At 42.7% G+C, this 17,537-nt stretch overlaps 2 protein-coding genes across 5 annotated transcripts in view; one reads left to right on the top strand and one right to left on the bottom strand.

Moving 5' to 3' along the window:
- ScsbetaA (Succinyl-coenzyme A synthetase beta subunit, ADP-forming) overlaps window positions 1-3,281 on the bottom strand; it is a 62,361-nt gene extending 59,080 nt beyond the window's left edge. Inside the window, exons 1-2 of one of the 2 annotated variants that reach the window (XM_065441281.1) lie at window positions 3,127-3,281; window positions 2,534-2,690 (exon numbers count right to left, since the gene is read on the bottom strand). In XM_065441281.1, coding sequence (XP_065297353.1) covers window positions 2,534-2,690; window positions 3,127-3,192 — 223 coding nt within the window. In that variant the 5' untranslated portion in view covers window positions 3,193-3,281. The remainder of the gene's footprint in view (window positions 1-2,533; window positions 2,691-3,126) is intronic. The other variant, XM_065441282.1, reaches the window with a different exon arrangement.
- A 419-nt stretch (window positions 3,282-3,700) lies between these two features.
- Window positions 3,701-17,537, top strand: part of Mtl (Rac family small GTPase Mtl) — a 59,209-nt gene continuing 45,372 nt past the window's right edge. The window contains exons 1-2 of one of the 3 annotated variants that reach the window (XM_065441284.2): window positions 3,701-3,986; window positions 12,111-12,388. In XM_065441284.2, coding sequence (XP_065297356.1) covers window positions 12,137-12,388 — 252 coding nt within the window. In that variant the 5' untranslated portion in view covers window positions 3,701-3,986; window positions 12,111-12,136. Of the gene's footprint in view, window positions 3,987-4,043; window positions 4,164-12,110; window positions 12,389-17,537 lie in introns of those variants that run through there. The other 2 variants (XM_065441283.2, XM_065441285.2) reach the window with 2 other exon arrangements.

Genomic DNA, 17,537 nt, shown 5'->3' with positions numbered 1-17,537 from the left:
GCTAGACACGCCGCCGAAATGAAAGATAGCTGATACGCCTGCTGATCATCGGCAATGCATGACGTTTCCGGTGAAAAGAAAGCGCACGGCTATAGATTTGGAAATAAGTGCTTCTAACCGATGGGACGATCGTCGCGAACGTGCTTGCATCAGATAGCGATGGTGACGACGGCAGCAATAATGCCGTAGGGAAGGCTGCCGTTGTCCTTACAAGAGGCCGTGCAAGTGATTCAGTCCTTCCGGGGTTTCGTTTTCGCGAGGAACCTTCCGCTGCACAACATAGAACACTTGGATGCCTTGGAGAAGGATGTCTGCCTTGGAGAAGGAGAAGGAAAGCATGCATGGCTAATGGACAGGCTTTTCTGGTGCAAGCCAGTGAGAAGTACGTGGAGAGATGCTTGTGGCGATCTCATCTCAGTGTTTCTTCTGGATTTTTCAAGCGGACAGGCTGCCGTGGCAACCTTCTTGAAATATTTAAAAGGCCCCTTATGAAGCCACCAAAGTGATGCCTCGACGGTGCTCGCATATCGCATGCTACCCGTGACATTCATTTGCTTTTGTTATAGCAGTGCCTTTCTTTAACACCGACAGCCGCGGCTTGTTACATGTGATCAGAGCGCCCAGGAAGCAGTTAAAACGATTGAACACGATCAGCAGCCGGGTGGAGGAAGGTGGGGGGGAGGAGCACTGGCCTCTCCGCCATTATAGTTTGCTAAGATCAGCTCTGCCATCCCCCTATTTTGATTTTTTTCATGCAATCCGGTTATAACAATTATCGTTTATAACATTGGAATTTTCACGGCACTTGAATATTTTTATAAGTAGATTCAACTGTAGTGCCCTCTTCTCGTCTCGTGCCCCATCTACATTTTGCGCTGTTAACACCAGGATAGAAACCCAACAAGACCAAGCTGCCATTCTAGTGCATTACCATGTTGTGTAGCTGCAAGTTTCTAGAAGGTGTACATAATGTGTACTTTGATCGAAGTACAACAGCTTTTGTTTTTGAGCACTTAATTTCAAAACCACGTAAGACAGACCATGCATATAGTTATCTTAAAGTACTGTTTGTTGCATCATGTCAGTACCAGAGAAAAACACGCTTCTGTTATCTGCATAGATAATGTAAAACACACATTGATCAATCCCAACAACCTTATTTCCATAAACAATGAAATGCAGTGGGCCCAAAATATTACCATGAGACAAAACACATTTTATCGAGGAATTGAAAGTTGGCTAACTACATAAACATTTTGGTAGCAATCAGTCAAGTAATTTCTAATTAAATCCAATGCAATACCATGAATGCCATATAAGATAGTTTTCCACATAACAAAGCATTAATTATATTGAATGCATCTGAATAATTAATAAATTATCTTGAAGTAATTCTCCTCATCTCAATGTTATGCAAAATTAATTCTTTCTGGTGCAAAAAGGTAGCTTGATCACTAATGGAACTGTATTGTAAATAATAACAGAAAGGATGTTGAACACCTTTAATAGCCTAGTCAATACATTTTAATTAATGTAAACAGCATTCCTGGAATTGTCATACCAGTTTTTCCAAAGATAGATAGATCCCAAAGATAGTGCAGACTAAATATGTAGGCCAATCCCAAAGGTAGTGCAATGAAAAAATGTGGACCTAACTTGCATTCACGGCACTTTTCAACATATATATTTTAAAAAATCATCTAGAATTTCTTTGAATTCATTCAGAGAAAGCGATTCACATCTTAGGATAGTCATTACAGATGATTTCCTGAATGAAATTTTTTCCTAATGCTTTTGAAAAGGCAGGTAATTTCGATATTGCCTTGTAATTACCAAGCCATTTTACGTATCCTCTTTTGGAAAGTACTATTGCTTCAGTTGATTTCGTTACACTATGAAATGTACCTGCTGTTAAAAAAAGGCTATAAACGAATGTCAAATAATGAACAATAAGGTCAACAGCAAAGCTAGATTGCTGGTTTCATTTTTAAGCCAGCTGTATATCTTCACAATGGCTAATTTTGAGACTTTTGAAAACACTAATAACTTTTCTTTCATTTGTTGGACTCAAAGCTGAGTGGCATAGGGCTGAAAGCATGTCACATAAGGCATCTTAGTTACAAGTAGTTCAAGTTAACACGGAAAAATATTCACTGAATTTTTCGGCAAGTTCTTTGCCTCTAGAAGTTTGCTTTTCTGTCGCTCTCTGCACTACGGATGGAAAAATGCTAGAAGTCAGGAGCAAGCTGGCACTCGGTGTTACCACCTGTCTGATACATACGTATGGATACGTGTAACGCTTTTGGTAACTGCAGCGGCACTCGCGATCATGACCGCGGATGCATGCACACTTGGAGCGTGTCAGGCAAAAGCACCGCATTCATGGCGTGATAAACAATGAACGAGCTTAACTGGCGTTCGCAAGTGAACAGGAGTTTAGCGCAAATAGTGGACCCTGCAACACCCAATATGAATGAATGGCCAGTTTCGGTATATTATCATTTTACGCCGCTCGGACGCTGTGCACTCATACCTAGCCGCTGGGCAATCTCCTCCGCCTCCTCGGGGGTAGCAGCGACGCCGAATTTCGGTACGGTGACGCCGTTTTCTTGAAGAAGCTGCATGCTGACGTTCTCGTGAAGGTTGAGGTTCCTGCGCTGAACCCATCCTCCCAAGGCATCCTGTTTGACCTTGGAGCGGGCAAGGCATTTGTATCACTGACCCGACCCAGAGGGCAGGGCACAACTATTGGCACTGTGCTGCGTACACTATGTGCTACCGGTTAGATTAGGGCGTGCAGTTCACCGGTGCATCGCAACTGATTACGCGACCGTTTTCGGCGCCGGCATAGTCGACGCAATTGAAGATGAGAAATAAAGCAAATGTGAATCTCAATCAGCGTCTATACGGCTGCAACAACAACGGGGCATCGATAAATAAGCTCTAATTTCCTTTCTAATGCCAAGCACCTTGAAAAACTTGGAAGAATATCAGAAGAAATCCAGCTGTTTACCACGACAATCTGGCTTCTAAAGCGGCTGTGTGCCGCGGAACTTGACCGCTCAGCATAAAGGCAGAACGAGATCTGTTATATCGCATGGAAATAATTGAACAGGGTTCTCCCACCTTTAGGTTACGTTGTAAAGCAATATTTTCTGCAATCCGCACTGCTCTCCGTAGGAAAGTCGCCATTTTAGCTCAGGATCGCATGCGCCTGTGCAAAATGCCCTTCCTGCGGCAGGATGTGGAGCGGGAATCAGAAACTGAAACTGCTGGCAATTTTTGTATGGAATACGGGCTATTTTGCATGGACTAGCACGAAAGTTGGAATCGTTTTAAATGCATGAGAGATGAGATACTACTAAGCAAAACTTTGGTATTAATAGAACGTTTATGTTTTACTGTCGATCAGTTTTGAGTCATTAATTTCAAATAATACCCATAAAAACTCAGCTTGATTTCGAAACCGAAACCTTAGTATTGCAAAAACACTTCCTAAAACTAAAGCTTGAATTCTCTCCGCAGCTCTATTTATTCAAAATCCGAGGATATTGCAAGTAAAAACATTTTTTTTTACTTTGCTAGAGAAACACTGCACAACGTTCGCGAAAGTTGTTAATGCATAGAGAAATAGGAACGGTAAGGGAAATGGTTTGAAGCCAGCCGCTAGGCAACGGAGTGGAGTTACTTCTAGTACACTCTGGTACTCTGTAGTGGAGCTGATGGTCTGGATAGGCTTCGGTTGATGCACGAACGAATTCATTGTGCGATTATTACAGTGGGCGGCTAGTTAAACGCGGGTCGACGAATAACTTTCTGCGGATCGCATGCAAGTGTCTAGTGCGGATGTTGTCCGTTCGCTCCGTCATACCATGCCTCCGGCGGTTGCGTGAACACGCCCTGTCCGTGATTGATCAACGCCTCGGTGGCATCAGCAGATCCCAGTGACACGGTAACTCCTTGTTTACGCTCCCGTGTGCCGCACCGTGAGTCATGCTCTGGTGTATGTACGCGAATTTAACTCCGTGTCTGTGCCACGGGACTTTTGTGCCGCGATTAATAGGACGGCTTGTGTCTATGGTATGAACTTTTGTGTTGTCATCAAAGTTGCCGGTATCACCGCGACCGAAGAGCAATTTGAGCGTCGTCGCGCGGCTTGAGAGGTAATGCTCGCTGTCCGTCAAGATGACCGGCTGGCGCAGTGATATGCGATTGAAGCACGTGCCGGTCACAGGGGATGAAAAGAACTGCAAAGGCGCGGTTGGGCTCTTTGTGTGCAGGGCGGACTAGGTGTATTTTTAGCGTGTGTCGAGCTTAGGCTAGTCACCCGATAGCAGACATCCGCCGGTTGCGTGCCCTCGCCGTGCGAAGCAAATATATGATTTTCGCGTTGCTTGAACCGGACGGTATGCAGCAATGGCTTAATAGAAATTTCACATTTCTGATTCGCTTCTCGTTTCCCAGAAGTTAGCACATGTCCGCGCGTCATATCATATCGGCACTCTGGGATTCGCCTTACTCTAGGAGAAAGCGGAAGGAATAAAAATCGGGGAGTGGGGTTTGTATTTTACTGCTCAGATGGTTTGCGTAGCCGCGATGCATTTTTGAATATGTTTTCTTGGCTGTCTACTGCAGGTAGTCGGGCAGTATAAATGTTCTCTGTGGAATAGTGCCACGAAAGCACTAGTAAAGAAGGTAACTGCTGTGCGAATGAGCAGCCATGCATTCTTCAGCATACCATTAACGCAGTGGGTTTTCATGCTTACCATTATTTGCAGAGCTGACTACATTGGCATTATTCCTTCCCGTATGTATGGGCAAACAATGTGCTTGGAAAACAGCCATGTGCTGCTCTCACATTGCACTTAAAGCTCCCATGAAGCCTGTGCACTGAGAGGGACAGAGAAGCTTTTCATTTGAAGACTGATTTTTGCCGGAATGCATGGGACCACTGACATGTTACTCTGCCTAGTGAGGTGTTAGCAAATTCAAAGATTTCTGAAGAGAATTGGAGGGGGGGAAACATTCATGAGTGAACCTGAGTGATCTATACAGGTGGGATGGAGGCAAAAAGGTCCACGTAATTTCACATATTTGAGCTGCTTTAGCTGATAAAAATGTTTAAAATTTGCTAGGTTGAGACTCTGGTTCCTTTTCTGATAAGAAACCAACTAGACCCATGTAGACACTGTCAAAATCCATGGCATCACAAAAAGCTGGTACTTCGGCGTAGTGTCTCCATCCATCATTCAATTTCGCTTTTTTTTTTTTTTGCTTGGCAAACCATCTTTCTCTGCAGAAATGGCTGTTCATTGCGGAAGCATAATTTACTAATACAGCTTAGTGTTCCTCATTAGTAACCGTTTAAAAAAAGTGTCGGGTCATCACATTAACTTTGTTGGTAATTTCATCCAAAAGTGGCTTCGTCCGATAACTTCTCAGTGAAAGCCATTTGTGGCACATGCACTGCCAGCATAGAGGTTTTGTTTGTTCAAGACACACTGCATGTGTGCTTTGCTCAGGGCATACAAGTGACTATTGGTGTAATATTTTTTATATATTTTATGTTTTGTCTAGAGCATGGGGGAAAAAATCTACACAAGAGGCAAATTGTAGCACTCGGCATCAGGTCTTTCTGTGTGTGCTTTACAACTTATTGAATGCCTCTTGTGCCCTTAAGCAGACATCTTTTATATCTTCAAAAGGAAGCATTCCTCAGTTGGGCCTACCAAATGAGCTAACTAGGCACACTACACAAATCGTCACCACTTGTTCAACTTGAGTGACGGCAATGTGGCAACGGAAACTGACCCCGTCAACATTTAATTGCCGAACTCTGTCGAGGGAGGCTAGCTTAGCAGGACTCTTTGAGGAACTATTGGACATTGTTTGGGATATCATTGGCCTTAGTGAGATTAGCAGAACTGGTAAGGCTTATACATTGCTGAATAACAGACATGACTTCTGCTATAGAGGTCTCCCAGTTAAGAAGCGATACGGGGTAGGATTCCTAATCCATAAGGACATAGCGGGCAACATTGACATCCAATCATGATGATGATGAAGTAGATCAGTTTTGTGAAGATGTTGAATTAGCGATGAGAAAAGTGCAAACTCCGTATACTGTAGTAATGGGTGACTTAAATGCAAAAGTGCGGAAAAAGCAGGCTGGTGAACAAGCAATTGGCAACTACGGCGTCGATTCTAGGAATGCTAGAGGAGAGATGCTGGTAGAATTCACAGAAAGGAATAAGCTGAGAATAATGAACATTCTAACAGTGAAACAAAAAGTGAAATTGATTTCATACTTTCTGCTGATCCCAGCCATAGTGCAGGATGTAGAAGTGTTAGGTAGGGTAAAGTGCAGCGGTCATTGGTTAGTGAGGGCTACGATTCACCTCAATTTGAAGAGAGAAAGAAAATTGGTCAAGAAGAAACAGGTCAACTTAGAGACACTAAGAGTAAAAGCAGAGAAATTCAGGCAGGTACTTGCCAACAAATAAGCAGCCTTAGAACAGAGAGATGAAGATGACATGGAAGTAATGAATGAAACGGTAGCTAGGCTGGCTTCAGAGGCAGCAATTGAAGTAGGAGGCAAGGCACCAAGGCAACCAGTAGGCAAGCTCTCCCAAGTAACTGAGGACCTAATAAAGAAACGACAAAGAATGAGTGTCCAACTCAAGAGGGAAGGTAGAATTCGCGGAACTGAAAACTGATCAACAAGGCGAAAATAAGTGATATACGAAACTATAATGTTAGAAAGACTGAAGAAGACGCCAAAAAGTGGACGCAACCTGAAATCAGTGAGAAGGAAACTTGGCATAGGACAAACCAAGATGTATGCACTGAAAGAGGAGTCTGGATACCTCAATTAGAAACGGTAATGAACAGGATACAGAAAGTCCTCCTGTAAGTAGCAATGAGCTCAGAAGGGCCTTGCAAGACATGAAACGGGGAAGAGTGGCAGGAGAAGATGTAATAAGTCTATTTAATCGAAGATGGAGGAGACATAATGCTTGGAAAACTGGGGGCTCTTTATACGAAGTGTCTATCGACTGCAAGGGTCCCAGAAAACTGGAAGAATGCGAACATTATCCTAGTCCACAAGAAGGGAGACATTAAGGAATTGAAAAATTATAGGCCCGTTAGCTTACTCCCAGCATTATTTAAAATACTTACCAAAATAATCTATAGAATAAGGGCAACCAAGGGAACAGGCTGGCTTCAGGAAGAGAGACTCTACAATGGATCACATTCACGTCATTAATCAGGTTATCGAGAAATCCACAGATTACAATAAGCCTCTCTATCTTGCTTTCATAGATTACGAAAAGGCATTTGATTCAGTAAAGATATCAGCAGTCATAGAGGCATTACGTAATCAAGCAGTACAGACCGCTTACGTAAATACCTTCGAAAATATCTACAGAGGTTCCACAGCTACCTTAATACAACACAAGAAAAGCATAAAGATACCTATAAAGAAAGGGGTTAGAGAGGGAGACACAAGCTCTCCCATGCTATTCACTGCGTGCTTGGAAGAAGTATTCAAGCTATTGAACTGGGAAGGCTTTGGAGTAAGGACCGATGGCAAACATCTCGGCAATCTTCGGTTTGCCTATGACATTGTTCTATTCAGCAACAATGCAGATTAATTACAACAAATGATTGAGGACCTTAATAGAGGGAGTGTTAAAGTGGTGTTGAAGATTAATATGCAGAAGACAAAGATAATGATGAATAGCCGGGCAAGGGAACAAGAGTTCAAGATTGCCAGTCAGCCTCTAGAGTTTGTGAAAGTCTATTTACCTAGGTCAATTAATCATAGCGAACCCTGATCATGAGAAGGAAATTAATTGAAAAATAAAAATGGGTTGGATCGCATACGGCAGGCATTGTCAGCTCCTGACTAGAAGCCTACGATTATTATTGAAAACGAAGGCGTACAATCAGTGCATTTTACCATGGGTGACATATGGGGCAGGAACTTGGAGGTTGACAAAGAAGCTTGAGAACAAGTTAAGGACCGTGTAAAGAGCAATGGAACGAAAAATGTTAGGCGTAACGTTAAGAAACAGAAAGAGAGCGGTTTGGATTAGAGAGAACACGGGTATAGCCGATATTCTAATTGACATTAAGAGAAAAAGATAGAGCTGGGCAGGTCATGTAATGTGCAGGTTAGATAACTGTTTGACCATTAGGGTTACAGAGTGGATACCAAGAGAAGGGAAACGCAGTCAAGGACAGCGGAAGAATAGGTGGTGCGATGAAATGAGGAAATTCGCGCGCGCTAATTGGTATCGGCTGGCACAGGACAGGGGTAATTGGAGATCGCAGGGAGAGGCCTTCGTCCTGCAGTGGAAATAAAACAGGCTGTGCTGCTGCTGCTGATGATGAATGTGGCATCCATTTTGGCTGGGTATCACATGCGATAAACTTTCTTTTAAGGCTCGGACAATGTACTTTTAAGGCTATTATTGTTCCTTTAGTGCAACAGAAAACATACCATGCAATGTGTTCAATGCTAGTTTTTTCATACAGAAACCTGTGAAAAATACTTGATAACAATTTTTCTTGTGTGGTCACGGTCAATGCACACCTACTATGCAGGAAGCAGAGATAAGTGAGTGTGATAGCTATTGTGTGCTGGCCTAATACAGAAGTCAAAAACAAGCGTAGCCTCAGCCATAACAGCAGTTTATCAAGACGATTATCCTGAAGCTTGTGCCTTCAGAAGTGTTTCGTTTTTCAGAATTCATGCTCTTTTCCATTGTGTTCTGAACTCTTTTGCTACCGTTAGAAATGTGCTCATGTTCTGGTGCTTTTATGTTTTAATGTGTTATTTCAAGACATAGTAGTTGGGACATATACTGCAACGCATAAAGTTATAGCCTGATAACTGGTGTTTGGAATGGAAGTATGACAGTAATAGTTGCTCATACAACTTTTGAGAATTCTAATATGAAACTTAAACGAAGCAAGGAACACGACTGAAAGTAATAATTTCATATTTCTAGTATAAGTACTGAGAATAAAAAGAAATATGAAATATACAAAATATTTAAATTGTTCCTAGTTCTCAAGTTTTGTAAGTCGGATCACACAAAACATTGTGAAGATTTGTTGGCATCAGTACTAGCCATAGTGATGCCCATGCTATATTGGAAGGCAGTAGCTTTGCAAATGTGAAAATGGGTAAGTTCTTATTGTACAGGAAACTTGTTTTTACTCATTGCAGCTGACATTTGGATTTTTTCCCTGCGTTTTTTAGGCTCGTCAAGCAATGGTTGTCAGGTCAGGAAGCATGCAGAAGCCTCCTCATACTTGAATATTTCATTCGACCAGCTTTTCTGGGCAAGCAAGGTGGTCGCATGTGCATTCAACTGGCACTGGAACCTTCACATGCTTTGTTCGATTCCTGCACAGTGCTGTACAGTAATGTGGTGTTCAAAATGTAACAGATTAGACAGCTAGTGAAGTTTCAATTGCAGGTCGATCTGAAATAGATGGCATGCTTTTGTGAGTGAAACCCCAAACAACGGGAAGGATTGCTCATAATTACTTGTACACTGTCGAACTACTGATGGATAAAAGCAACGCACGGGGGGGGGGGGGGGGGGGAATAACATTGTACTTAATATTACTCGAACACGACGATCAAAATAACACATACTCATCAGCATCTACTGTTGTTTCAGATATTGTTAAAATAGCCTATACGTTGGATCAAAAAATTGACAACCTGAAAGAAGCTTGTGTCTCTTTGCAGCAGCTGTCATTTAGAAAGTTGTGCTGTTGTGTGTACAAAAAGACAAATTTTGCCTCTTTTTATTGAAGTGCTAGCAGCACTGGAGGAGCACTAGCTTCTACAATACCTCCAGTCGCAGTTTTATTTTTCCAGACTCCCCAATGTGCCAAAAAGTGTCAAATCTGACAAATAGTTCAAAGTCCAGTTGTCGTATCAAACAGTGCATGCTGTTGCTAGTAGAATTCACATGGAAATGTTTAACAATGCGTAGAAATACTGTCTATCAAATTGATTGATTTCTGTAGCTGTGGTAACATAAAAGTTCAACTTGGCCATAGATTGACAGCCTCCCATTACTGACAGCTGGTTCGCGTTTAGAGTGTGCATTCTTCCAGGGAAATAATTAAAGATGCAGACAGGTTGTTTTGTCTCTTCTGTTCCTGCCTGTCTTTAATCATTGCAGTAGAAGAATGCTTACCCATGTTGACGCATTGCTTGGAACATAGCTGTCACAGCATTGTTGAATTGATTCTTTGTGGCTTGTCCCTTTTCCTGCAAGCAGTGTGCCTGACATTTAGCCTTGGGGACAGGGAGCATAACTATAATCTTTTTAAGTAATGTGATAATGGCAAAACTATAAAGAAGACCTGCCGTGGTAGCTTAGTGGCTTAGGCACAGCACTGCTAAGCCTGAGGGCGCGGGATCAAATCCAACCACGGCGGCCATAATTCAATGGGGGCGAATAGAAAAAAAAACATGGCTGTCTACTGTGCATTGGGTGCATGTTAAACAACCCCAGGTCAAAATTTGGAGTTCCCCACTACGGCATGCCTCAAGATCATGTGGTTTTAACGTGATAAACAAGATGAAAACTACAGCATACACATGTCATGGGGTGTCATTGCTTTAAAGCAGCATGGGCACATGTTTTTGAATGTGTAGAAACTCTACGACACGCTTCTCACATGTGAACGATGGCACTAGTGCGAAGGTTGTGAAAACAATTGTACGGTATTTTAATACTGAATTTGATCTCAAAATTTCTGACCTAGTGGGATCAAGATCATCGCGATGTCTTGACACAGAGGAAAACTAGTGACATTGCATAGAAATCAGGTTATGTTTGCTGATGTTGCTTACAAAACAAATTGATGTGTTGCGTGTATTTTTTGTGACTGAACTGTTGTGGCAGCCATAGTGATTGCCTGAATGGAATGAGACAGCATATCATGATGTCGTGACATCATGGCACATCCACTCTCTCTGGGCACAAAAGCTGAAACTGGTTCATAGGGATAGGTGTTATGGCAAATTATACTCAAGGTGGTGTTGCCACCCATCTTTTGTTTTTTGTATATGTTCTGAATTATTATGCCTCCTCTTGTGGTAAATTTTTTTTGTTATTGTAGAAAGCTAATCCACTAATACAGCTGGACTTTTTCTCTAGTGCACTTTTAAAGGGACACGGAAGGCAAATAGTAAGTCAAGCTAAAGGGATAGATCAATGCTCAAGAATGCCTAAGGCATCAGTAATGTTGCGAACGTTTTAGTTATCGAGAAATTGAGGTAAATGCAGGACACGATTTGCAGCTCACCAGGGACATTCAAGTACTATCCCTATGATGAAGGCACTCCTCATTTTATTTTTGTCACTAGTACTCAGCTTCTCGTTATAAAAACTTAATTGCATTCCATTAGAAAATGCTACTTGTCCAGTTCTATTCGATGTTCAGGAAAAATAACACATTGACGTTACCCTTGATGACGACGCAGATGGTTGAAATGTTTCGTTTTCGCTTGACTCTGCACTGCCCGCGCCTTCGCATTTCAGTAGTTTTATTATCGTGCAGTGCTGTGCCGGTTTTGCTGGCTCGCGAAACTCCCACAAAATGCAAGTAGCTGAGAATTCCACGTCTGTGTTACGTCGCGGGATGCCCGAATGGACTGCGCCACTCTACCAAAAGTAGATGCAGTGGCAAATTCACCGCTCTTCCTTGGCTCGGTTTATCCATGACCGCATGTTTGCATTTTGCACAGAAATCATTAGTGCCGTCTGTCAGGTGCCATTTTACTCACAGGTGGAGATAACGTTTGCAGCGTCGCCACTCCTCTGCTCTGGGGCAGGTAATTTGCATTGCACTATAGGTACCTGCACCCTTCAGACGCAATTTTCTCTTAAAGTCTTTTTTTTTTTTTCATGAAACAGGCTCTGCAAGGTTTCTGGAATAGTATTCTAACAGTCCATGTTGACGTAATATTTGCCTTTAGTGTCCCTTTAAGAGACCTGTAAGGCAAGCGTGCTTTTGTGTAGGAGTCCTGGAGCATAATATTTACGAGGTGCTACGTTGTGCTTCCTGTGTAGGTTTCAGAACTCGACTGTGTGAAGCCATGCAGAAGGTCGGCGGCAGTGTGTCATCGGGACGGCCCATCAAGTGTGTGGTGGTGGGTGATGGCACTGTGGGCAAAACGTGCATGCTCATCTCGTACACGACAGACTCATTTCCGGGTGAGTATGTGCCCACCGTGTTCGACAACTATTCGGCGGCCATGATGTGCGATGGTGTGCCTGTCAGCCTGGGCCTCTGGGACACTGCTGGTCAGGAGGACTACGACCGCCTCAGGCCCCTCTCGTACCCACAGGTGGGCCGGCTGTGCTTTCGTTTGAAATGCTCACGCACAAATTCCCACACGGCACCATTTCATCGTGTGACACTCGTGTCGCGAAAGTGTCCAACGAGCATGATTATCCAATCTTAGACTGAAGACCCTGATTTGTAGATATGTCTTTCAATGAGTCGTAATTGCTATGACAACAGCAGCGATTGATGGGCAAGTTTGTGGAACCCTTTGGAGCCACATGGAATTATTGACCCCTTTTATGGCACTCTAGTTCATTTGACATTGATTAATAATGTTTTCATTGATTCACTGATGATCAAGGATTCTGTGATGTGATTGCTGCACCAATTGTATGAAACTGCACGAAGAGGTTAAGCAGGCTGCATCCGGCTACGCATAGTCAAATTTGAAGATTTCGCACTGCGTAGGTCATTTTTGCTACTTTTCAGAAAAAAGGTAAAGGTGGACATGCTCGAATCATCATTCATTCTAAGTGCATTGCCGTTTTGTTTTCATGAGTAGATGTGTGTTCTTTTTAGATAGAGAGATGGGGAGATCTTTATTTGTTAACAAATACACGCATTGGGGTACATATTCACAAGTAGGTCCCATGGCTGAAAGGAGACCTCCTGTCAGAAATTAAGTGGAGATAAATATAGAAAATGGCAAAAATAGCGTTAAGTAATTAGTTGTAGCAATGGAAACACATCAAATATACATGAGTAATATGCACGGTAAAATTATAACAGGGAATAATGCAAGGGTACAGAAAAATTAAAAAAGAAAGTGACAACAATAAAGCAGTGCAGATTATTTGCACATTTTAGAGTGAAGAATAAATGAAACAACCTCATTCTTAAGTGCTCCTAAAGATAACAATTGCTTTGTACTTAATCGTATGGTATTCCAAAACTGAACAGCTGCAAAAGTAACAGTATGTTCGCCATTGTTAGTAGGTACACATTGTAGTAAAAAATTTTTGTTCCAGGCAAACCTAGTCTGGTTAGATTTGAAGAATACATTTTGGATTCTTGCAGTGCATCAGCTACTATGGTACCTGTTAGAGACTTGAAAATAAGGATTCTCAATTTATATTTGAACAAATTGCATGCTAATGATACACAATGTTGTTGAGATAATGAAGATTTGCTGGTAAACGGTGGGCTGAATTTTAGTATATGAATGGCTTAGCTTTGATGGCTTCAGAATGGAAGTATTGGAGAAGGATAGGTATTTGCCCATGACGGATACAGTACGTAGCATGACTGTGGATGAAGGTGTAGTGCACATCTTAAATAAAGTAGGTGGTGGTGGTGGTAAACTTTATTGGAAGGCAATAGGGGGAGGTCGCTGAGGGATGAGGCTGAAGTAAGGCCCTGGGCCTGCCTGGCCTTACTCCGCCCAGCCCACCTGTTCAAGCTGTCGGTTGACGTTCCTGGAACTGAGCCAGGCTGTCCAGTCAGTCTCGCTGCTGACGGGGGGATGAGAAAACGGGAGGGAGGTGCATTCCCACATTATGTGTGTGTGTTCCTGTTTGTGAACAGAGCCTACATAGGTCGCTTTCCTTGCTCCCTGTAATTTTGTTAATGTACTTAGGGTGTGGGTATGTGTTTGTGTGGAGTCGCCTAAACGCGACCGCTTGCGTTTTATCGAGTTGCTTGGCCAGTGGTGGGAGCGCGCGATGCCTCAAACGATGCCTCTGGGCTATTTCATGATAAGTTTTGCTGGGTTCCTCATGTCTCTCCTCCTCATTCACGTTGTCCACGGGCGAGGCTCGGGGGGTGAGATCTCGAGCCAAATTGAAGAATGGTCGCGCTTTTATCATGTTCATATACTGTGAGCTGTCCTTTGTTGTATATATGAAATGTGATGGGAACACTTGAGATGGACGTCAAGAACAATTCCCACAAATGTGCATTGAGGTGTAGTAAGCAGGCGGTGGCACTTGATACTAAACTAATTACAGGAGTAGATGAAAGAGGGTTCTCATTAAGTGGAAGACAATTAACTGTTTTATTAATGCTAATTATTAAACCAGTAGCTATGCTCCAGTTGTGGATATTGCTGAGGTCAGTGGTCAGCTTGCTGTTTAACATATTGATAGACCTGTCACTTGTGACAATAGTTGTATCATCTGCATACAAGAAAGGTTGACTGGATGTTAATTTTGCAGTGAGGTCATTAATATTAATAAGGAATAAAAGAGGGCCGAGTATGGAACTTTGAGGGACACCTATGTCAGTGGATTTAAAAGTGGAAAGAATGTTAGAAATACAAATGGCTTTCTTTAGTTCATGTGCACTATCTACCATGCCAATTGAGTTAAGTGTAGCTAAGAGTATATAAAGTACTGTAGAATCAAAGGGCTTGGAGAGGTCAATGAACAGGGCACTGGTAAAACATCCAAAGTCTAGGGCATGCTTAATATAATCGGTATAAGGGAGTAGTGCACAATCTGTCAAAAAACCTGCATGAAAACCAAATTGTTGAGTGGATAAAATACCAAACTTAGTTAAATATTTAGTCGCTTCTCGATAGATTTCTCTTATTTTTCTATACGATGAAAGAATGGCAATAAGTCAGTAGTTGGAAATTGGAGCTCGGCCTCCTCCTTACAGAATTTGTCAAGGGATCAAATACATGAATAATAACTGCATCGCCATTGCCAAAGATGTTGCAAACGAATTCTTGGACACTACACAATGTCAAGAGAAGTATGTATATTTCATGAAGAAATATATTCGCACGTCCCAAAAATTGTGCCAGAAATAAGTGACGTCAACACTTCCATGTTTCTTGTCTGTTTCATATGCAAAGAAAATATCACACGAACTTTAGAACTATATGAGTTCGAAACGAGCAAAGCAGTGCATGCCGCTGATATAATAAATGTAAGGGCCGTGAAATGAGCAAGTTGAGGACAAATGTTTTAATGGAACTTTGTCATTCAAGAACCTTGTTTACATTTTTGTACATATGCAATGGCCAGGGAAAAATCTCAATGACGCTGTCCTTCGTTCCAATGTATTGCGCAAGAGCAGCTGTCACTGATCGTGTATTGTAATTGTACCAAAATTATAGTCACAGCAGAGATCGCATACAAAAAGCAGGATTTCTGCAAAATATACATTAGAAATGCAAAGATACAATGGAATACACAAATGCGAAGATAAAGCTTGATAAAGGGCGAAATGAAAAGTGTCACTAGAAACAAAGTTCACTGCATGTATCCACAAAACCTCGCAACAAGATATTTCAATATACATAGCTGCTGAGCACGAGGTCGCGGGATCGAATCCCGGCCACGGCAGCCGCATTTCGATGGGGGCGAAATGCGAAAACACCCGTGTGCTTAGATTTAGGTGCACGTTAAAGAAACCCAGGTGGTCAAAATTTCTGGAGTCCTCCACTACGGCATGCCTCATAATCGGAAAGTGGTTTTGGCACATGAAGCACCCTAATTTACATTTACATATACGTACAAGTAACCAATAAATCTACGTATCTAAGCAAAAGTCACTGTATACAGGGTGTTTAAGCTAACTTTAGCCAGAGTTTAAAAATATGCTGATGGACTCTAAGACAGCGCGACCAAATGCATGTTGTTCACTTTTGTATGTACTGTGTCACTATTTTTTGTATTTTGCTTAATTTGATTTTTAGTCCTGACTAATTAACCAACTTCTGAAGTAACGAAGCTAGGAAAAGAAGTCCGATTAGAATTGCAGTGGTTTGCAAAACGTCTGAATAAACAGTTTCTATCTTTGTATCTTTCAAGTATTGGTGTATTTCATCTTACTGATGATGCCCGTGAAATACAAAACACCATTGTGACATGCCCACTTGCGGCGTCATGATTGCACTGCTCCCAAACGTTTTGCGCACTGTCAGCCATAGGTGTGCTGCCACTCAAAAAGCCACAGGGCAGCAATGCAAGTGTTGGCTGTGCCATTTACGCCAGTGATGCGCTCTCCTTGCAAATGTTCGTTATACCGATAAGCAAGCACGGCGGTTATCGCTTGTGCTGCCGGAAGCAACAGGTCCGTCATTTCACGATCGGTGTAAGCAAATTGAACATCCCTAAATAAAAAACTCAGTTTTCAGAAGGCTGAAAATGGTAAAATGAGAGTATCCTAAATGGCCAGGCGCGGTCTTTCACTGAATTTGCGTTTATTTTTCATGCGCTTGCACAGCAAGTGCTCGAAGAGGTCACCTTCTGCAGCAGTGCAACGCTGGATCTTCTGAGAAGGCTTGCTGTCGCTGCCTGGAGCAGCGTTGGCATAATGCTGAGGGGACTTCAGTTATCTTCTTCTGTAAGGCTTCTGGAGCCGTCGTTTCCATTGTGTATACGTGATTTTTAATATAGCCCCACAAGAAAAAGTCAAGAGGGTAGAGGTCGGGTGACCTTGCCGGTGACAGGACAGGCCCGTTTCTCCCTATCCATTGCCCTGGGAAAGTAACATCAAGCCATGCTCGTGCTTGACTGCAGCTGTGGGCTGGGGCCCCATCATGCTGATACCAAATTGCGTCAAGCCAGTCTAGTGACATGCTGCGGCAGAAGTCTCCAACCAGCCCTTTGAGGAACTCACTTAAATGCCCCTTGCCGGTCAGACCGTTGTTAAATACTGGGCCAGTGACTGTGCTGTCATATATTCCGCACCAAACTTTAAAAGACCACTGATGTTGGTGGTGGGATCTTCCTAACCAGTGGGGAATTTTCTCCCGCCAATATTGTGCATTGTGGACATTGGCAGTTTCGGGAAAAGTTCACCTCATCAGTTTAGAGAACCTTGATGAGAAAGTCAGAATCCTGCTCCTCCTGAATCAAAATCCAATTCGCAAAGTCGAGTCTATTTTGGAGATCTTTTGACTCCAGGCATTGACGCAACTTCAGATGATAGTGGTGCAGTCCAGCTGTTTTCAATATCCTACAGACAGTGGAGCTGGACACACCGAGCTGTGTGGTCATGCTGCACGTGCTAGTGTGTAGATTAGCCGCCATGAAAGACAATACTTTGGAGCAAACCTCATAGTTTATGACTGAAGCTCTCTGCTTCTTTCTTGCGAAGTTGTCGGTTTGCTTCACCGACTTATAGGTGTTGAACATAGTCATCGGCCTCGGTCGCGTACCCGGGTGCCAGCTTCGAAGTATTCTTGCAGCCTTCCGTCT

Source organism: Dermacentor albipictus, chromosome 1 (assembly GCF_038994185.2).
Source record: "Dermacentor albipictus isolate Rhodes 1998 colony chromosome 1, USDA_Dalb.pri_finalv2, whole genome shotgun sequence".
Classification (NCBI taxonomy): Eukaryota; Metazoa; Arthropoda; class Arachnida; order Ixodida; family Ixodidae; genus Dermacentor; species Dermacentor albipictus.
This window is presented reverse-complemented; position numbering and strand designations above follow the sequence as displayed.